The 22,136-nt window shown below is 38.8% G+C and overlaps 1 protein-coding gene across 11 annotated transcripts in view; it reads left to right on the forward strand.

The window, feature by feature from the left end:
* NDUFAF6 (NADH:ubiquinone oxidoreductase complex assembly factor 6) overlaps positions 1-22,136 on the forward strand; it is a 162,344-nt gene that overhangs the window by 131,889 nt on the left and 8,319 nt on the right. For 7 of the 11 annotated variants that reach the window (XM_024929762.4, XM_024929769.4, XM_063606856.1 and 4 more), the window contains 6 exons: positions 3,729-3,832; positions 7,187-7,309; positions 13,307-13,363; positions 17,277-17,379; positions 18,731-18,864; positions 20,195-20,296. In XM_024929762.4, coding sequence (XP_024785530.1) covers positions 3,812-3,832; positions 7,187-7,309; positions 13,307-13,363; positions 17,277-17,379; positions 18,731-18,864; positions 20,195-20,296 — 540 coding nt within the window. In that variant the 5' untranslated portion in view covers positions 3,729-3,811. Of the gene's footprint in view, positions 1-3,728; positions 3,833-5,838; positions 5,856-7,186; positions 7,310-8,038; positions 8,228-13,306; positions 13,364-17,276; positions 17,380-18,730; positions 18,865-20,194; positions 20,297-22,136 lie in introns of those variants that run through there. The other 4 variants (XM_003821672.4, XM_055116754.2, XM_008975165.4 and 1 more) reach the window with 4 other exon arrangements.

A 22,136-nucleotide genomic window follows, 5' to 3' on the forward strand; every position in this document is an offset into this window, starting at 1 on the left:
TATAAAGCTGTTATATATACATCCGTAATATGGCATTTCTCATTATCTGGGACTGGATAATCTCAGGTAACTGGATCTTGGTTAGATGCTTAGGACATTCTTGTATATCCATAGTTCAATAATTCATATTTATAACGATGATCCTAAGTGATGAAGAAACGGCTAAATAATCAGTATATCATGTTTAATGTGGTGAAGGGGGTAATATTGTTTAGAAAAATTTCCATCCAAAATTTAAAAATATATTTAATACGGCAGATCCTTGGCTGTGTGGAAGACTTTATTTTCCAAATGTTACTACAGTTCTATTATGTCTTCATTTCATTTTTCATTTCCCTCTAAGAAGCTTGAAGTACTTCACATACTGCTTTTTTTTAGGAGATAACCTTGGTAGGTTATTAAGCTTCATTTGCAAATTGGGAAATAGACAGGAGTGATTGGTGTCATTTCTATTAATAACCAGTTGGGTGATGGAAGTTAAGATTGTAGTTTGATTCCCATTCAGTGTTTTTCTCACTGTTTCATGTTAACTTCAAGTGTTTTAAACACTTCTGAAGTTTGGAGACTTTTTATGGCAAAATACAATTTAAAAATGTCAACTATAGAGCTGCTTTGCCTTCGCTGTCCTTAGAAACTTTTGGGGAACCATTTTGTTCCCCAAAGGTGAAACTGCTTAGGGTGAGATCTTTTTAGCAGTACTCTTGAGATAGCAAGGTTACTGTTTGTGACCTCTTCTTTTGGTTTATGTGGCAATTGGGGGAGATTGTCAAGGGAATGGCTAGAAGCAGTTTAAGTTCTCTGTTAGGAACATGACAAAGTGTGAACCAGTTGAGAAGTGGGAGAAATCTGAATTTTAGTACCTAAACTCTATGGGATGAGGCCCAGGTTAGACTCATATTAAATATTGTTTTATAAGAAGGTTCCAATGTATTAAAGTAGGTAAGTACCTTATACTTCAGTCATCTTTCCTGCAGTGAATATGGTAAGGTCTATATGTTCATAACATTTTATTTTCAAGTAATTGTAAATTTACATAAAAATTACAGAAATAGTACACAGAGAGCCAATATACTCTTTAGCAGATTCCCTCATTTTTAACACTCTGAAACATTTAAGGATAAGATGCAGACGTGATACTCCATTAACTGCCCTTAATACTTTGGTCTATATATTGTAAGTACAAGGATGCTTTCCTGTAGAATCACAGTACAGCCATCAAAATCAGGAAATTAAAATTGATCCAGTATTACCATTTAATCCACAGGCCCCATTCAAATTTTGCTGATTATCTTATTATGTCTTTCATACATCCAAAATCATGTGCTACATGTAGTTATATCTCTCTAGTCTTCTCCAATCTGGAACAATTCCTCAAATCTTATCTTTCATGAGCTTGATATTTTTTGAAGAGAATAGGCCAGTTACTTTGTAGAAATCTCCTTTGATTTGGGTTTTTAATATTTTCTCTTGACATGCATTTTTGGCAGGAATATCACAGAAGGGACACTCAGCTTTTCTCTCCATATCATATCAGGAAGCACATGACATTGATTTGTCCTATTATTATGATGTTAACCTCTTATTACGTGGTTGAAAAGGTGACTTCCAGATTTTTTTTTTGTAAATTTAATTAAGAATGTTAATTATAAGCAAGAAGTGCATACTTACTTCGTGGGGAGATACTTCAGTACTATGTAAGTATTCTTTTTCCATCAAACTTTTACCCCTTTAACATTTTCAGGCATTTATTGATGATTTTTATCTGAATCAGTTAATACTATGATAGTTATCAAATGGTGATTTTTTAAAATTCCATCATGTCTTCTAAATTTAGTAGTAGGCATTGTATTGGTTGTCAAGCTTTTCCTTCTCTTCCTATTTATTAATTTTTATTGGTACAAGCTCTTAGAGTCCTGTTTCAAATTGTTACTATTATTTATTTATTTATTTATTTATTTATTTATTTATTTATTTATTTTAGAGACAGGATCTCCTGTTACCCAGACTAGAGTGCAGTGGCATGATCATAGCTCACTGTAACCTTGAACTCCTGGGCTCAAGTAATCCTCCCACCTCAGCTTCCTAAGTAGCTAGGACCACAGGCCCATGCCACCATGCCCAGCTAATTTTTTTATTTTTTAAGTTTTTTGTAAAGACAGTGTCTCACTGTGTTGTCCAGGCTGGTCTTGAACTCCTGACCTCAAGCCATCCTCCCTGCTCTGCCTCCCACAGTGCTAGATTATAGGCATGAGCCACCATGCTGGGCCCTGTCATTATTTTTTGATCCTGAAATTGCTGTGGACTTGGCCAGTGAGAACTCTGTCAAGCCAATTTCTGTGTTCTTTTGAGAAGTTTCCTCCATTCTTTAAACATTTCTTTACTTTTTGCTCAAGAAGATGTTTCAGACTTATCTTGTATTTTCCCTGCCCTAGGAATGGAGTCAGTTATTCCTTCCAGGAGCCTGTGTTAGTCTGTTTTGCATTGTTATAAAGGAATATCTGAGACTTGGTAATTTGTAAAGAAAAGAGGTTTCTTTGACTCATGGTTCTGCAGGCTGTGCAAGAAGCATGGCACCAGTATCTGCTCAGCTTCTGGCAAGGCCTCAGGAAGCTTTTACTTGTGGCAGAAGACGAAGGGGAGCAGGTGTATCACATGGCAAGAGAGGAAGCAAAAGAGAGAAGGGAGGAGGTGCCAGGCTCTTTTAAGCAACCAGCTGTAGCGTGAACTAATACACTCACTTATCCCCAAGGGGATGGCACCAAACCATTCATGAGGGATCCACCCCTGTGACCCAAATACCTCCCACTAGGCCCCACCTCCAACATTGTGGGGGTCACATTTCAACATGAGATTTGGAGGAGACAAATATCCAAATATCAGAGCCCTAGTTTCTTTCAGTGGAGAGTGGTTTCAGAAACCAAGATCTGGGTGCTAGGTGTGTTCACCAATACTGGGAATGTGGGGTGGGGGCTGGGGGCATTATTACTTCTAGGCTCTTTCAGCAGGTGCTGCAAGGAAACGTATGTGTGCACACAGTCCTACATGAATTTCTATGTCTTATCTCTGCCTTTCTGTATATCTGTCTATATGTCTTAAAAACCATACATTCACCCCAATATTTGCTTGAACTATTTTAACTTGATTTATACTTTTGAAGCTCATTTGAATTCTTACTAAAACAAAAGTGATTCTGAAACAGTTAAAATTATAAGTACTACATAAGTCATAGTAAATTGATAGAGATTAGGTGGCATTGGGGTACATTTTTCATAATTTTTAAGGAACGGTTATAAAAAATAAGACATGTCAGGCCTTTTCTGAACTGAAGCCTCACGTTGTTATTGTTTTTTTGAGATAGAGTCTTGCTCTGTCACCCAGGCTGGAGTGCAGTGGCGCAATCTGGGCTCACTGTGACCTCCACCTCCTGGGCTTAAAGCAGTTCTCGGGCCTCAGCCACTCAAGTAGCTGGGATTAGAGGCACATGCCACCATGCCCGACTAATTTTTGTATTTTTAGTAGAGACGAGGTTTCACCATGTCGGCCAGGCTGGTCTCGAACTCCTGGCTTCAAGTGATCCGCCCGCCTTGGCCTCCCAAAGTGCTGGGATTACAGGCATGAGCCACCGCGCCCAACTTGAAGCCTTTTTGTTTTCAGTTAATTTTAGTCAGTATTTTTTTGTGCAGCTTGGAAAGTGAAGAGTAACTGTCTTTTTTTTCTGTCTGTTACAGGAAACGGGATTATGAAGGTTATTTATGCTCCCTGCTGCTCCCTGCAGAATCCCGAAGCTCTGTTTTTGCACTGAGGGCCTTTAATGTGGAACTGGCTCAGGCTGGTATTAAGATACCTTAAAATATTATTTGCGAAATGGTGATATAAGGTGTTTAATGCTGAACAATAAAGAAATATAGTTGTAATTTATATGTTAGATGTGTTTAAGGTCTCTGCTAGTGATTTCTTTTCCCTGCTAACTGTTTAGGCTTAGTAATTCAATACCAAAAATAAAACTATCTAATGAACTTAATGGTTCTAGAAATGCCATTCTGGAATTTTTTATTTCTCTTCCCGAGGATATTATAAAACTGTGCCATTAACATTGCACATTTGTCTGCTAATTAAATAGGTTAGTCAGAGAATTACTGCTTATTCTTTCCAACAATTGCATAATTTACATGTATATAGCAGTTTTTCAAAGCATTTTTTAAATTGAGGTTTTAGCTTTAATATCAGTAGGGAATGAAAGCAATTGTAGCAAACCAGGACCTTAGATCATACTAATTCACTTTTGTCTAAGAATTCCAAAGGAAGGAGAGATCCTCTTTTTTCTTCTTTAGAATGGAAAGAATATGTACAAATACAAAATAAATTGGAATGGTGGATGGAGATGAGAGAGTGAAAACTGGAACAGCCTTAGTCTTCTTAGTAATAAATTGAGAGGTCAGATATTGGGAGTGAGGGAGCAGGAGAGGATTCAGAGTCTTGAAGAGAGTAGCAAATTTTGACACAGATTCTCAGGGAATATGGTAGGAAGTGAACAAGGAACAAATAAAAGGATATGAATATGGCACCGAGGCACAACTGAGATTCACAACTGTGAGTCTGTAGAGAGTCTAATAGACTGGCTGTTTTTTCCTCTGGTATCTTCCTGGAAGTCATGGGTTATGATTTTTCACCTCATCCTTTTCAAGTGTAAACTGTACATAAGCATGTTAAATCAGTCACAGTTTAGCCATAAATAGTTCCCACCTTGGTCTTTATTATCATTTTTAAATGATTAAAATTTAATTTTTTAATTTTTAATTTTACAGACAGGTCACCCAGGCTGGAGTGCAGTGGCATGATCACAGCTTATTGTAACCTTGAACTCCTGGGCTTTAAAGCAATCCTCCCACCTCAGCCTCCCAAGTAGCTGGAACTGTACATGTGCCACTATGCCTGGCTAATTAAAAACAATTTTTTTTTTAGAGACAGAGTCTTGCTATGTTGCCCAGGCTGGTCTCAAATTCCTGGCCTCAAATGGTTCTCCTGCCTCAGCCCCTAAAGTGCTGGGATTACAGGCATAAGCCACTGCACCCAGTCAATACAATTTTATTTTTAATAAACCCCCAGAGTTCCTTCTGAATTCTGTCACTTTGTACTTCTTTGTACACTTTGTACATCTTGCTGCTGCTTTGCACATGGAGCCTTGTTTATTCACTCATTCAACAAGTGTTGATTGAATGCAGAGACTTTACATAGTCTGTATTCAATGCTATACCCACGTGACATAAAACAGGGTCTGCACTCAATGAACAGATAAATCATTGTGTAATGTATCAGATGGAGACTAGTGCTATGGAGAGAAATAAAGCAGAATAAGGAGGCTTCGAAGGCTGGGTACACCAGGGGTTCCTATTTTATGTAGGATGGTTAGGAGAAACCTCACGGAGAAGGTGGCATTGGAGCAGAGATCTGAAGGAGGTGAGGGAGTGAGCTGTACAGATATGTGGGCAAAGAGTATTCTAGGCAGAAGGAACAGCGAGTGCAGTCTCTAAGGTGCAATTGTGCCTGCTTAAAGAACAGAAGAAGGCAGGTGGTCCAGCAGAGCAGGGAGGGGCGCATGGGAGGAGATTCAGTTAGAGGCACCTGGGTCAGAAAGGTAAGGTCTTGGAGACACCATTGAAATCACTTTGGCTGAGTGAGATAGGCAGCCACTGGAGGGTTCTGAGCAGAGAGACATCACCTCTTGGTTATATTTTGAAAGGATTACTCTTGCTGCTGTCTTGCTGTACTGTATGCCACTGGGATCTGAACACTAAACATTGCTAAGAAACCCACCCACCACCAGGATATTTGGAAGTAACTTCACATATGGAAAAGTAAGAGTAGTACAAACAATACTCATGACCCTGTTGTTAATATTTTGTTCCATTTGCGTTATTCTGTCTACATATGTATATATACACATTTCTCTTTTTATGAATCATTTTAGAGTAACTTGACTATATCATGACCCTTATCCCTATAAACTTGATTGTGTATCTCATAAGAATAAGGATAATCTCTTACATAACCACAGTACACTTACAAAAAAATAAACTTAACATTGATGCACTACTTTTATTTGATCTACCATCTGGTTTCCAGTTTTCTCAAATGACCCAGTAAGGTCTTTTATGGCATTTTTTCCCCCTTCTGTATGGGATCTAATCTAGGATCATGTATTACATTTAGTTTTCTGTCTCTTTAGCCTCCTTTATTCTGGAACATTTCCATAGCCTTTCTTTGCGTTTTGTGACATTGACATATTTTAAGCAATACTATTCCTTTTAAGAATTAAAATGGTTCTCATTTGGGGTTTATTTTATTTTTCATCAGGTTTATATTAAACTTATGGATTCCTAGCGTAATATTACCTAAGTGGTCTGTGTCCTCTTCAGAGTCAGAAGGAGGCATGAAATATCCATCTGACTCCCAGCAGTAATGTTAATTTTAGTCACTGAGTCAAGATGTTAATACTTTTTCCCTTGCTACTAATAAGCAGCCTGTGAGGAGACCTTTTAAGACCATGTTCCTCATCAAAATTTACCTCCTAGATTTAGCTTGTGTTGGTGATTCTTGCCTGAACCTAAGAAGGCCATTTTTTTTTTTTTTAGATGGAGTTTCGCTCTTGTCGCCCAGGCTAGAGTGTGGTGGTGTGATCTTGGCTCACTGCAACCTCTGCCTCTCAGGTTTAAGCAATTCTCCTGCCTCAGCCTCCTGAGTAGCTGGGATTACAGGCACCCACCACCACACCCGGCTAATTTTTTGTATTTTTAGTAGAGACGGGGTTTCATCATGTTAGCCAGGCTGGTCTTGAACTCCTGACCTCAGGTGATCCACCCTCCTTGGCCTCCCAAAGTGTAAGGTTTACAGATGTGAGTCACCGTGCGTGACCAGAAGGCCATTCTTAGTAGTGAGTGAGGGAGACAATCTAATAATCTCCTTTTTAAAAATTACTTAAAGAATGAATGAATGAATTTATTTAAAAGTACATGCAGTAAAATTCTCTCTTTGTTGTGTTCTATAGGTTCCAAAAAATGTAGTCATGTATTTATCACCATAGTCATAATACAGAACAGTTACATTAACTCAAAAAATTCCCTCAAAAATACTGATTTTTTAGACAGTAGACAATGCATTTGCTAAAGTTTTTAAACCCTATTTATAGGTTAAAGACTCAGTCTCTGAGAAAACAATTGGACTGATGCGAATGCAGTTTTGGAAAAAAACTGTGGAAGATATATACTGTGACAATCCACCACATCAGCCTGTGGCCATTGAACTATGGAAGGTAAAAAAAAAAAAAATACCACTTTTAATTTGTATGAATATTATTCGAGTCTACTTTTTGATGGATATAATTTGGGTACTGGTGATTATAGTGGAATCTATTCTGAAAATATTCTTAGGCTTATGTATTCAGAGCTGTTATAGTTTTGGCACAGAAATTAAAATCACCCACTGATAATTTACACACATCTTTTGTATATTTGTTTATTAAAGGAAAAAGGAAGAATTAGTCTCTACATAATAACTTGTATTTTCCACATTTCCATATTTGCCTGCAGAATTTAAATCCTACACATTTTGATATAATAGCAAGTAAAATGTTCTGTTCTCTCTGCCTAGCAGCAGCTCCTTATACCAGTGTTTTAATCCAGGTTTTGGGCATACCAGTGTTTTAATCCAGGTTCTGGGCTGTAGAACATGTATTAATCTTTTGTGATGGGAGACTTGCTCTCAGTGTTGTCCAGATACAAATCTAAAACTGCCTTGTCTAGTTTGATAGAATTATCTATCCATTGTTGAGTTTTAGGTGTTAGAGAATGGAAACCTATGGGCTAGAGTATTATTTGTATAGCTAGATATATATCATAAATGGTTTTATAGTAAAGCAGCTGTATGGATCCCTCACTCATAAGCAGCCACACATGGCTTAGAAATATTCTAAACTATGAGAGGAGGAAGGGAATTAGATACCTTTCATCACTGATCTGTGTCCCTGTTGTAATGCAGTGATTGCCAAAAGAGGGTTTCTGTAACAGGAGCCACCCACAGACCTGACAGTGGTACACCTCTTCTCAGGTCTGCACACCAGCAGAGGCAGACCCAGTTTCTGGGCCCCAGATTGACTTCACAGAGCCCCAGTAAAGATGGAAAGCCAGAACCCCCCAACCGGGGATTGAGAAGAAAAAGTGGATGGGAAGCTGTGAGTATTAGATTAGTTCTTTACCTCTGTTCATCCCACTTCAAGAAGCTCAACCTAGGTGACTCACTAAAAAGTTTTCCTAAAATCCAGAAACCCTTTCTGTTTATTACTTTACACCTAAACCGGAGTATAGTGGAGGTGGAGGTTTATGTTAAGACTTGCATAAAAGGTTCTGGCCTTTGTTGGGAAATATGTGGAAGATTAGAGAGTCCTTTGATGCAAATTTATCTTTCCTTGGCTTCCCTTAAAAAACCAGAAGACACATCTGAATTACAGAATGTTTACATATCTGCCAATTTAGGATTGCTAAATTGTCCGATTTTAATAGCTGCTTAAATTTTGATGGTTAATGTTGGCTGGCTTTCTGACGTGACCGGTGTTGAAGTTGAACGTGAATATTTGAAAGATGCAGGTCATGTTCAGTGCAGTTGTCCTTGCTGCATGTTCTCTATCCTTCCCCATCCTGCTGGAGCATATGGGGCATATTGGGTATTTGAAGTGTTGGGTTCTTGAGGAGATTAAATAGAGGGAACAATGGCAATGTGTTATCCAGAGAGCACTTTTCTGCTGCACTGTTTCATTGGTATTTTTAGGGTACAAGATACTTGAATATTTATAATTTCTTATCCATTCTAGATGGGTTCCCCATTTCTCTGTATGAATTTTAGCTGCAGTTTGAATTTATGTTTATAACCAAGGTCTTTCTTCTATTTGGCTTCAGTTTCCAGAGTTCACACTTCATTCAGCAGATTTCCAACTTCTTTAAAATATTTACTTTTTTACCTTGGTCTCCGATTTCCTTCTGAATCAGAGCTATATTTTATAATCAAGGATCTACAGCCATTACAGCTTCAGCCTTGAGTAAATATGAGTTTGGCTTTTCATTTATTAAATATTTATTTAGTACTTTTTTATGTGCTAGGAATGGTGCTTGAAGGTCTACAAAATCAAACATGCCCATCGGCCCAGACGTGTAAAATAAAACAAGAGCATGAGTCTGTAATGACCGATTGGCTGATTCCTGGAATTTGGAAGAGAGGCCTATGGGGAGAGTCCTGCCATGTAGTAGTAGTAGTAGTGCCGAAAACACTTAGGAACTAACGCCTTTTTAACTTCTATTAGATTCCTGCCAGGCAAAGTGGGCTCTGTTCTCCATACATACACCTTTGTCATGTAATGCATTTTGATGAGCACGCTGGCCTTTACATTTAGTATCAGTGACATCTGAGAGTCTTAGTTGAAGTATAGCATATCCCTAGATTTTATGTTTCACTACTATATTTATTTTTTGTGAAAATATATTATGCTTAATGCTGACATGGCAGAAAAAAAAACATTTTAAAAACTTACTTGGAAATAATTCCAAACTTTCAGAAAGGTTACGAAATTCAAAGCAGGACAAACACCTCTATACCCTTTATCCAGATTCATCAGGCTGGAGTGCAGTGGTGCAAACATGGCTCACTGCAGCCTCAACCTCCTGGGCTCAGGCGATCCTCTTGCCTCAGCCTCCTGAGTAGCTGGGACCACAGGCATGCGCCACCACACCTGGCTAATTAAAAATTTTTTTTTCTAGAGATGAGGTCTCACTGTGTTGCCTCTCCTTGCCTCCTGGCCATCCTCCCACCTTGGCTTCCCAATGTGTTGAGATTACAGGTGTGAGCCACTGTGCGTGGCCCACTTATTGTTAATATTTTATCCCATTTGTTTAATCATTTTTCCTCACTCACATATTCAGTTTCTCGCTCTTCTCCTCTCCTCCTTCTCCTATTCCCCCATATGTGTATTCACATTCATAATTTTTTTGTGACAAATTTCATTTGATTGTAAGTTATATACATCATAATCCTAACCAAAAAAATTTAGTGAATATTTTCTTTTTGTTTTTTTTTTTGAGACAGAGTCTCACTCTGTCGCTGAGACTGAAGTACAGTGGCACAGTCTTGGCTCACTGCAGCTTTGATCTCCCAGGCCCGGGTAGCTGGGGCTACAGGCACATGCTACCACACCTGGCTGATGTTTTTTGAATTTTTAGTACAGGTGAGGTCTCACTTTGTTGCCCAGGCTGGTTTTGAACTCCTGAGCTCAAGTGATCCACTCACCTTGGCCTCCCAAAGTGCTGAGATTACAGGCGTGAGCGAATTGTTTGATTCAGTTTTTACCATGCCTGGCCTCAGTAAATATTTTCTTTTTTTTCTTTTTTGAGACGGAGCTTTGCTGTGTCACCAGACTGGAGTGCAGTGGTGTGATTTCAGCTCACTGCAACGTCTGCTTCCTGGGTTCAAGCAATTCTCCTGCCTCAGCCTCCGGAGTAGCTGGCACTACAGGTGTGTGCCACAATGCCCAACTAATTTTTGTATTTTTAGTAGAGACGGGGTTGTTGGCCAGGATGGTCTCCATCTCTTGACCTCGTGATCTGCCTGCCTCGGCCTCCCAAAGTGCTGGGATTACAGGTGTCAGCTACCGCACCTGGCTTATTTTTTGTGTTTTTTTTTTTTGAGACAGGGTGTTGCTCTGTTGCTCAGACTGGAGTGGAGTGTCATTATCTCAGCTCACTGCAACTTTCACCTGCTGGGCTCAAGCCATTCTCCTACCTCAGCCTCCCAAGTAGCCGGGACTACAGTCACCCGCCACCATGCCTGGCTAATTTTTTTTTTTTGTAGAAATGGGGTTTCGTGGCCAGGCACGTTGGCTCACACCTGTAATGCCAGCACTTTGGGAGGCCGAGGCGGGTGGATCACGAGGTCAAGAGATTGAGACCATCCAAGCCAACATGGTGAAACCCCATCTCTACTAAAAATACAAAAATTAGCCGGGCGTAGTGGTGTGCGCCTGTAGTCCCAGCTACTCAGGAGGCTGAGGCAGGAGAATCGCTTGAACCGGGGAGGTGGAGGTTGCAGTGAGCCAAGATTGTGCCATTGCACTCCAGCCTGGCGACAAAGCGAGACTCTGTCTCAAAAAAAAAAAAAAAGGGGGGGTTTCACTGTGTTGCCCAGGCTGGTCTCAACCTCCTGAGCTCAAGCTATTCTCCCACCTTATCCTCCCAAAGTGCTGGTATTACAGGTATTAGCCACCGCCCCGGCCTAATATTTTCTAAGAATAGTGATACATATAATCAGGACAGTTTTTTTTTTTATTTCTATTTTTTTCCTAGAGATAGGATCTCGCTGTGTTGCCCAGGCTGGAGTGCAGTGTGGTGATCATAGCTCACTGCCACCTTGAATTCCTGGGCTTTATCCTCCTGCTTCAGCCTTCTGAGTAGCTGGAACTACAAGCACGTACCAGCAAGCTCAGCTAATTTTTAAATGTTTTGTAGAGATGAGGTTGCTATGTTGCCCAGGCTGGTCTTGAACTCCTGAACTCCTGAACTCAAGTGATCCTCCTACCTTGGCCTCCCAAAGTGCTGGGATTATAGGCGTGAGTCACTGTGCCTGGCCAGAACAGTTACTGGCTTTAGTAAATTTATCTTTGATAGAACAATTTCATCTAATTTTCCATTCATATTCCAATTTTGTCAGATGACCTAATAATGTCTACAGTATCATTTTTCCCTTCCAGTATAGGATCTGATCTTGGGTCATGTACTTAATTGTCATGTCTCTGTAGTTTGTTTTAATCTGGAACATTTCCATAGCTTTTTTTAGCCCTTTATGACATTTATATTTTTGAAGAGTATCCCCCCCACCTCGTCTTTTTAAAACACTAATTTTGGATTTGTCTGATGTTTTGTCATGATTAGATTGAAGTTATGGATTCTTAGCTGGCAGCCATACTTCATAGGTGGTATGTCCTTCTCAGAGTATCACATGTAGAGGCACAATTCGTCTACCTGTCCTTTATGGCACTGTTAATTTTTATTACTTAGTCACAATTTTGCCTGGTTTTCCCACTGTATAATTCTGCTTGCAGTAATCAACAGTTTTTGAGGAGACATTTTAAGACTGCAAATATCCTGCTCCTCATCAAAATTTCTCCCTAAACTTAGTAGCCATTAATGGTTCTTGTCTGATTCAGTCTTTACTCTTATAGTTGCAAAATGATAACTTCTCAACTTCAGTACTTGGTCCACATTTACCAGTTGGCACTTAGTATTCTGCTATAAGAGTGAGCTCTTATTTTCCTATATTTATTTGTTTATTAATTATTGGTGTAGACTCATGATTTCTTGTTTTTTACAGTTTATAATTCACTCATGTACTGATTTTGGTGTTCAGGTTGTCCCAGCTTTGGACAGCGGAAACTCCTTCACAGCGGCTGCTATGTCCTTGTGACACGCTTCCGTCATTTTTTGGAGCACTTTCTTATTTTCTGACACAATAAGATATTCTAGGATCCTTTTGAATCTCTCCCCTGCCTCACCTTTGGAATCACCCATTTCTCGAGAGCCCTGATTCCTTTAAGGAGAATGGTAGTAGAGACAAGTGTCTGGGCACTAGGTGAGCTCTTTCCTACTGGAGTGTCTTTACTTGCTAAGGTAACAATTTACCATGTGGATTATTTTTGTTGGAGTTTTAGTTACTCTATTTTTCGAGGAGTGGTTATTTTTGCTAAATAGAATCTTTATCCTGTGGAAAACAATTTGCGTGTAATGAGTAAGTATAGAAGTCAGGGTGTCTAGGCACAGTGGCTCATGCCTATAATACCAGCACTTTGGGAGGTTGAGGCAGGAAGATAATTTGAACACAGAAGTTCAAGACCAGCAACATAGGGAGACCCTGTCTCTACAATTTAAAAAAATAAAAAAGTCAGGGTATATCACTTAATAGAGAAGTTCAGTACTTAATGCTTAATTCTGGTTTTGTTTTTGTTTGAAAGTGGAATTGTTAAATTATTAGCAGTATAGGAAAAAAAGACAAGTTAGTAAAAAAGTATTAGAAGTATAGTCTTATAAATGTTTTGAAATATTTTCTAGGGACATTTTCTTTTTCCCTGATACTTCTTTAACATAGCTGTCTATATGGTGATGTTATTACAAATGTTCCCTTACTTAGTTTTGTATTTGGTTTGTTCATTTTATTCAGATCTACAGAAGTCATTTCTAGTACTTTCTAAAAACTTATAATGCTCTTTGTTTTTTAGGCTGTTAAAAGACATAATCTGACTAAAAGATGGCTTATGAAAATCGTTGATGAAAGAGTGAGTCGAAATTGTTCAAGTCTTAAGTTTTTTCTTCCTGTTTAATTCTTAAGCTAATTCTTCAAGAAGGAAATTTTTTGACTGTATATTAATATTTTGGAGGAAGGAAACTTTTAGAGAATTATGCCATTTTATTCATACTTTACCCTTGCATGCTACCCCCCATACCCTCACATTGAGACAGACAAGCATCCAGGCAGAGGCATGTGTATGCACAACCACACTCCACTATTTTGGTTTTTTCAAAAGGAAATTTTCATACTTACATAAAAGTAGAGAGAATACTCTACATGTGTAGAGTATCTGGTGACATGTTAAAGAAAATCCCAGACATCTTATCATTTGATTTGTAAATACATATATATCTTAAAAAGATAAAGACAAAAAACATAGCCATGATATGATTATCATACCTTAAAAATTACTAATTATTCCTTAATATCATCAAATACTTGACTAGTCATACACATACCTTTAAATATACCCCAGTACTTGGATCAGTGTCTAAATAGTAGAGGGCATAAAGAAAGTCTGACAGTTCCAGTGAATGGAATCCTGTACTAAATTCTTAGAACTGAGTTCTGGGTCCAGCCAAGTCAGTGAATTGCTGTGTGACCTGGCCTAACATGTGTGACCTTTCTGATGCATTGTTAGGTCTGTGTTCCCCTTGGCCTGATATTAATTAATGCTGTTGTCATGGAAATATGTAAGTTTACTTAGTTTATTTAGATAGTTTGCTAACTATAGGCTGTAGCAATAACAAGAAGAAGCCAAAAAGGTATATTAGCTAAGAAGACCTATTTTCAGGTGTCATCTTTTCTGTTTTACAAGGTAAAGAAAATTAGGGAACTCAAGACAGAGATACCATTTTAGTTTAATGAAAAATAACACTTGGCTTTTGAAGGGGGGGATATTTAAAAGTAAAGAACTGTGAACAAACATTGATCTATAGATTCAGTGCAATCCTTTTCAAAATTCCAGCTTTCTTTTTTGCAGAAATTGACAAACTGGTCCTAAAATTCATATGGAAATGCAAGGGACCCAGAATAGCCAGAATAATCTTAACAAAGAAGAACAAAGTTAGAGGGCTCACATTTCCTGATTTCAGAACTTAACTACAAAGCTACAGTAATCAAATTGTGTGTTACTGATAAAGGGTAGACATATAGATCAATGGAATAGAAATGAGAGTCCAGATATAAACCCATATATTTATAGTCAATTGAGTGACAAGGGTGTCAAGACACTTCACTGGGGAAAGAACAGTCTTTGCAACAAATGGTGCTGGGACAATTGGATACCTCTTGCAAAAGAATAAGTTTTGACCCCTCCCTCACACCATATACAAAAATGAACTCAAACTAAATTAAAGACCTAGATGTAAGAGCTAAAACTGTGAAACTCTTAGGGGAAAGCATAGGTGTAAATCTTAATGACTTTTAGGTTAGGCAGTGGTTTCTTTCTTTTTTTTTTTTGAGATGGAGTCTCGCTCTGTTGCCAGGCTGGAGTGCAGTGACACGATCTCGGCTCACTGCAATCTCCGCCTCCTGGGTTCAAGCAGTTCCCCTGCCTCAGCCTCCTGAGTAGCTGAGACTACAGGTGTGCGCCACCACACTCGGCTAATTTTTTTTTTTGTATTTTAGTAGAGATGGGGTTTCACCATGTTGGCCAGGATGGTCTTGATCTCCTGACCTCGTGATCCACCCGCCTCAGCCTCCCGAAGTGCTGGGATTACAGGTTTGAGCCACCGCGCCCTAGGCAGTGGTTTTTTAGATGTGATACCAAAGGCACAAGCAAGAAAAGAAAAAATAGATAGATTGGACTAAAAGAAAAAAATTATTTGCCAGTTATATATCTGATAAGGGACAATTATCTAAAATATGCAAGAAACTCTTACAACTCAACAATAAAAAAAAAAAACCCTAATTTAAAAATGGGGAAAGGATTTGAGTAGACATTTCTCCAGATAAGGTGTACAAATGACCATCTGAAAAGATGTTCAGCATCTTTTCATTAGAGAAATGCAAATTGAAACAAAGAAACATCACTTCACAGCTGTTGGGATGGCTGTGATAAAAAAGAAAAAAGATGCACGATAACAAGTATTGGTGAGAACAGGGAGATGTTAAAACCTTTCGTACATTGCTGGTGGGAATGTGAAATGGTGCAGCTGCTTTGGAAAAATAGTTTGGCAACTTTTTCTTCGAAGAGTTAAACATAGGAGTTATCATAGACCCAGAAATTCTACCCCTAGGTTTATACCCAAGATAAATGAAAACATATGTCCACCCAGAACTTGTATATGAATGTTTGTAGCAACATTATTCATGAAAGCCCGAAAGTAGAAAGAACTCATAGTCTGTTAATTAGTTGTTAAACAAAATGTTGTATATCCATACAATGGAATATTATTCATAATTTATTCAACTAAAAAGAATAAAGTACCAATAGATGAAGCAAACAATATGCTAATTGAAAGAAGCCAGATACAAAAAGCTACATATTATACGATTCCATTTGTATGAAATGCCCAGAATAGACAAATCCATGAAGATGAAAAGTAGATTAGTGGTTTGCCAGGGCTGAGGAGCGGGGGGAAATGGGAAGTGTCTGCTTAATGGATGCAACTTTTCTTTTGGGGGTCATTAAAATATTCTGGAATTAGATAGTAGTGATAGCTGCACAACTTTGTGTATATACTAAAAACCACTGAATTGTATTATTTGAAGGGATAAATTTTATGGTATGTTAATTATGTCTCAAAAAAAACCATAAAGGATGCATTTTTTTTTCTGGAATCATTGCTGATGTCATTTTCTTTTTTTTTTTTTTTTTTTTTTGAGACAGAGTCTCACTCTTGTCGCCCAGGCTGGAGTACAATGGCACGACCTTGGCTCACTGCAACCTCCACCTCCCAGGTTCAAGTGATTCTCCTGCCTCAGCTTCCCGAGTAGCTGGGATTACAGGTGCCTACCACAATGCCCAGCTGACTTCTTTTGTATTTTTGGTACAGACAGGGTTTTACCATGTTGGCTAGGCTGGTCTTGAACTCCTGACCTCAGGTGATCTGCCCATCTCGGCCTCCCAAAGTGCTTGGATTACAGGCATGAGCCACCGCACCCAGCCTCTTTTTTTTTTTTAAACCCTGCATGTGGCATTTGATGCTGGTGTTAGTTTTTTCTGATTTTAAAGAGGGTGAAATAGGGGATAATATTTTGCCCTAATAATAGTCTTTGTAAAAGTGGCTAAGTGTTCTTGCTATTAGATTCTCATTTTTCTGTTTCTTGCATATAGTGTATTTAGGGAATCAACCCTGTTATTTTATTGAGCATGGTTTCTTTTTAGGGGATGAGGTGGGCACTGGTTTCTGTTTTCTTTTTCTAGGTACCTTTTCCTCATTGAGCATGTAGATTCAAGAGTCAAATATGTGGGTTCCTGTCCCCACCATTTATTTATTAACTGTGTGTCTTTGGACATGTTAATGTGTCCATGCCTCAGTTTCTTCATTTGTAAAATGGGAAAAGTATTAATTCCTTATCTCTTGGAGGGGGGGTTGTTTGGGTTAAGAAGATAATGTCTAAAGTGCCTACGTAATGTCTAAAGTGCCTATGTAAGAGCTCAGTAAAGTCAGTTTATTTTGATAACTTGGGCTTCAGATGAAATTTTAAAAAAATGCCATGTCCATGGTGATTTGTATATTGAGGTTATTCCTGATGTCTTATTTTGAGGTGGTGATTTCAAAGTATTGAATGTATAGAACTTTAATATTGTAATGTTTTATCTTATTGTGTACTAAATAACATATACTGAATATTTTTATTCGTTATTCAGTTCTTTGGGGCAAAAAACAGCACCTTTTCTTTCTAAAATATTGACAGTTCAACAGACTTTATTTGCATTTTATTTGATGTAGGAAAAAAATCTGGATGACAAAGCATATCGTAATATCAAGGAACTGGAAAATTATGCTGAAAACACACAGAGCTCTCTTCTTTACTTAACACTAGAAATATTGGGTAAGTTGTTTTTCTGTTTCATACTTCTTTTTTCCAATAAAATACCTATGAGATTTCACTTTTTCATAATTTGGCAATCTAACCAGTTTAGCACTAAAGCCTTCCTTTGTACTATCTGTAAAGGAACAGTTTTTTTTTGTTATTATTATTAGCAAGAAGAAGAATTTATATCTCTTTCTTTGTAATGCAGAGTAATCCAAGACTCAGGCTCTCATACAGCTACTTTACCTCATGGGAATGTTGAAATTAATAATCTGGTAATTGCAAGTGGCTTTACTTTTTTACTATAGCATCTCCTACAATTTGGAAGGCCTATAGCCTGACTTCCTTTCCTGTTAATAATACTTATCCATGGAAAAAGAAAAGTAGAAGAAGTAAAACACATTTATTTTATTTTATTTTTATTTTATTTTATTTTATTTATTTTATTTTATTTTATGATGGAGTCTCGCTTTGTCCCCAGGCTGGAGTGCAGTGGCTCAATCTCGGCTCACTGCAACCTCTGCCTCCCGGATTCAAGTGATTCTCCTGCCTCAGCCTCCTGAGTAGCTGGGACTACAGGGACGTGCCACCACGCCCAGCTAAATTTTGTACTTTTAGTAGAGACGAGGCCAGAATGGTCTCGATCTCTTGACCTCGTGATCTGCCCGCCTCGGCCTCACAAAGTGCTGGGATTACAGGCGTGAGCCACAGTGCCTGGCCTAAAACTGCATTTATAAAAGTTTTTGAGATTTTTCTTTCTCTGCTTTTTTAAAAACAAAATTTTGATGGTAGGATTTCTTCTCTGACTTTGTTGCCAGTTAGTGAGGTCTTATTGAGATAAGGAAATTATTTGGGCCAAGGACAATACCATCTCATTTGAAGAAGGTAATATATACCTCTATACCTCCCTAAAAGAATAATACAAGTCCCCATTGCATCTCCCAGGCCTGTTCTGGCCCACAGCTCTGGTGACATGTTTGCCATCACAATGAAAGGAGGGAGCAAAGAGTAGAATGTTTGTTAAGCATATTCTTAAAATGAGATCATATGGAAATTGCACAGAGGAGAAGAAATGGAAGACTTGTAAAGTTTTTCCATGATAGCCGATTAAAATTCTAAATGTGTTCTTAGTGTGCTGTAGTCTGAGGAAAACTCTTATTTAAAAGTTGAGATCGAGATTTAGATATCTGCTAGTGGTAAATGGTCAACTTGTTATTGTGGCCAGTTTTTCACTCATAAATCCTGTTTTTCAGATGTAAAACAGGATAAATGTCTCCTTTTACATGTTTAGGTTATTTCTCTATGCTATTTCTATTGATTTATTATGCACTTAGAATAGAGCAGCCCTGTGTAATTTCTGAAATCATAGGTATAAAGGATCTTCATGCAGATCATGCTGCAAGTCATATTGGAAAAGCACAAGGCATTGTCACTTGCTTGAGAGCAACACCATATCATGGGAGCAGAAGAAAGGTGTTCCTTCCCATGGATATTTGTATGCTGGTAAGGCTGTAATTTGTACCTTTGAATAATTTACCTCAGGAATATGGGGAAGGAAGTTATCTTTTGCTTTTTTGCTTAGTCTATTCAAGTAATTGCTTTGAAAGGAATGCTTATCGCTTACTAAAAATGGCCTTCCTCTTTTTATCCCAGAGTTATCAAGTCAGAATTGTGTCCATCAGGCATTTTGGGTCTCTGGAGGAGCAATGAGTAGGAAGGTCTAGAGAACCTCATTTGGTATAGCTTCATGTTGATGCCTTGCTCCCTTCCAAACAACTGCAATTATTCCTAGCATTCACCTTAGCCTGTTCTTTATTTTATTTTACTGGAGTAAGTCATTTTAAATATCTGTTTATGAGGACTTTGTTTTCTTTTCTTTTCTTTTTCTTTTTTTTTTTTTTTTTGAGACAAAGTCTTGCTCTGTCACCCAGGCTGGAGTGCAGTGGCGTGATCTCGGCTCACTGCAACCTCCGCCTCCTGGGTTAAAGTGATTCTTCTGCCTCAGCCTCCCAAGTAGCTGGGACTACAGGCGCCCGCCACCACGCCCAGCTAATTTTTTGTATTTTTAGTAGAGATGGGGTTTCACCATGTTAGCCAGGATGGTCTAGATCTCCTGAACTTGTGATTCGCTTGCCTCGGCCTCCCAAAGTGCTGGGATTACAGGCATGAGCCACTGCGCCTGGCGAGAACTTTGTTTTCTATATGAGATTCATTATTTGTTCTTTCAAACTTTTTGTATGTTTCTTTTCTTGCTTGTATATTTTCATTCTACCTACAACTTGTTAATTAACATTTTGTTGTGGCCAGGTGCGGTGACTCATGCCTGTAATCCCAGCACTTTGGGAGGGTCGCTTGAGTCCAGGAGGTTGAGACCAGCCTGGGCAATATTGGGAAACCCCATCTCTACAAAAAATACAAAAATTAGCTGGGTGTGTTGGTGCACACCTATAGTCCCAGCTACTCAGGAGGCTAAGGTGGGAGGATCCCTTGAGCCTGGGAGGTTGAGGCTATAATGAGCCATGATTGCACCACTGCACTCCAGCCTGGGTGACAGAGTAAGACCCTGTCTCAAAAAACAAAAAATCTTGTTGCATGTTCCAGGTGTCACTCTCTCATTTTTGTTTTTTTCTCTCTCTCTCCACACATGCACACACACGCACGTGCTCACATACATTTCTAAAGACAAAATAGGCATTAAACTGTACATACTGTTCTGTCACGTGTTCTCTTGTGCTAAGTTAGTTTTAATTGTTAGTTTAATTTTCTTTCCTAGGTGAACTGTTGGAAGGAAGTGCTTTTAGGTTCCTAATATAATGTATATTTCCCCACACAGCATGGTGTTTCACAAGAGGACTTTCTACGGAGGAACCAAGATAAAAATGTGAGAGATGTAATATATGACATTGCCAGTCAGGCACACTTGCACCTAAAGCATGTAAGTCGGCTTTTTTTTGCCAAATCATTTAGGGAATAATCATTTCTAGATGTGGCTCTTCTTAGAACATGGTTATGATATTCCCAACTTGGCAGTCTTTTTTCCATTTTTCATTGATTTCCCAGTAGATTTATCTCGGAGTCTGTTGTAAACTTTTTTCACTTAAAAAAGTCCCTCCCCGCACCTCACAGCATATGAATGCGTTCTCTACTGAGTAAATCAAGCCTGAGCTTTCTCATGTGGGCTCCTCTGTGCTCCATCCACTTCTCTCTCGGAAGACAGGGTGTCTTTCTGCCTTCCAAGGCCGATGCCTCTCCTGCCTCTCCCAGGGGCTGCACCCTCAGCCACCCCCAGCTGGTGTTTTCAGTTTGCTTCTCTGATAGGTGGCCTCTTTTATCTTCTGGTTTGTTGCTGCTGCCTTCTGAATTTACAGGCAGCCTGTGGATCCTTCTGTTGGTATTTTTCTCTCCTAGGTGAACTCTTGGAAGGAAGTGGTCGGCATTCACTGTTACCTCGGGCCCTTTCCACCTTGGCACTGCTCATTATGCTATGATTTGGCTCCTATCCTGCCCACTCTAATAAACAATCACGAGTTTGGCAGTTCTCCTTATTGCCAAATTTAATGGTCATTTACAACTCGTTTTCCTGAACTCTTCTTCTTTTTTTTGACACCATAGACGTCTTTCTCTCTGTGTCACTTTCTGATTTTTCTTCCATTGATTCTCTGACTTGGCTCCTGAACTGGTTCCTGATTTCTCCTGCCTGTCACTTTAGTTGTTCCCTAAGAGTTGGTTCTTCACCTCTTAACTTTTCCAGGACTTTTGTTTGGAATTTGACACTGTTGACTATATACCTCTTTCTTGAAATTGTCTGTCATTCATCTCCATGGTGTTATTCCTTTCTGGTTCTCCTTGAAGTGTGTCTTGATTTCAGTGGCTCTTGAAGACTTGGTGGAAACTTTCTATTTCCTTAGCTCCCATAATGCTAATTTTTCCTGGTACTTCTTGTGAACCTTTTCTTTTTTTTAGCCTTCAGTAGATTCTAAAGAGTTGGACACTTACCTGCATACCACAGGGCTTTTGCACTTGCTGTTTTTCCTGCTTCTTCTCCTGTACCCCACCTCCACTCCAGTTAGTGCTCAAATGTCACCTTATCACAAAAGTCTTCCCTGGCCACCTTACCTAAAATAACATCTTCCTTTTCCATCACCCTCAGTCTCCTTACCTGGCTTAGTGCTTTTCACTACCTGACATTAAAAGTTTGCTTATTGCCTCCCCACTTCATTGGAATGTAAGTTACTTTGTTTGATTCTGTTGTATATTCTTCAGCATCTAAAGTACCTGGTACATTATGGGCACTCAGTAAATACTTGTGAAATATTAAATACATAAGTAATCAGATTGTAAGCTCTTTGAGGGCAAAGACTATCTTCAGCTTCTTTTTAATTTCATGAATATCTAACAGTTCTCGGCCCTGACAGAGGTATAGATAAAATACATGGAACTTTAGATGAGAAATTACTTAGGACTAACTAGCAGAGTTTTGGGTAAGATCTGAGCACACTACAGAATCATGAGAGGCAGGAAAGCTTTGTGTGGAACCTGAGCAGTCCCAGTCAATGGACATGTAAGGCACCTAAGAAATACCGATTCCCAGGCCTCACTCCCTGGAGACTGGGGTAGTAAATCTGGGATGGGGCCAGGAATTAAAATTTCCAAATGATTTTAAACAGCCAGATTTGAACACCACTGGTGGTGTATGGGTTATGCGAAACATGGTCCTGGGAGATAGGTTTGGAATGGTGGATTGAAGAGATTATGGAGTTGTAGAGGCTTTTGAG

This window comes from Pan paniscus, chromosome 7 (assembly GCF_029289425.2).
Source record: "Pan paniscus chromosome 7, NHGRI_mPanPan1-v2.0_pri, whole genome shotgun sequence".
NCBI lineage: Eukaryota > Metazoa > Chordata > Mammalia > Primates > Hominidae > Pan > Pan paniscus.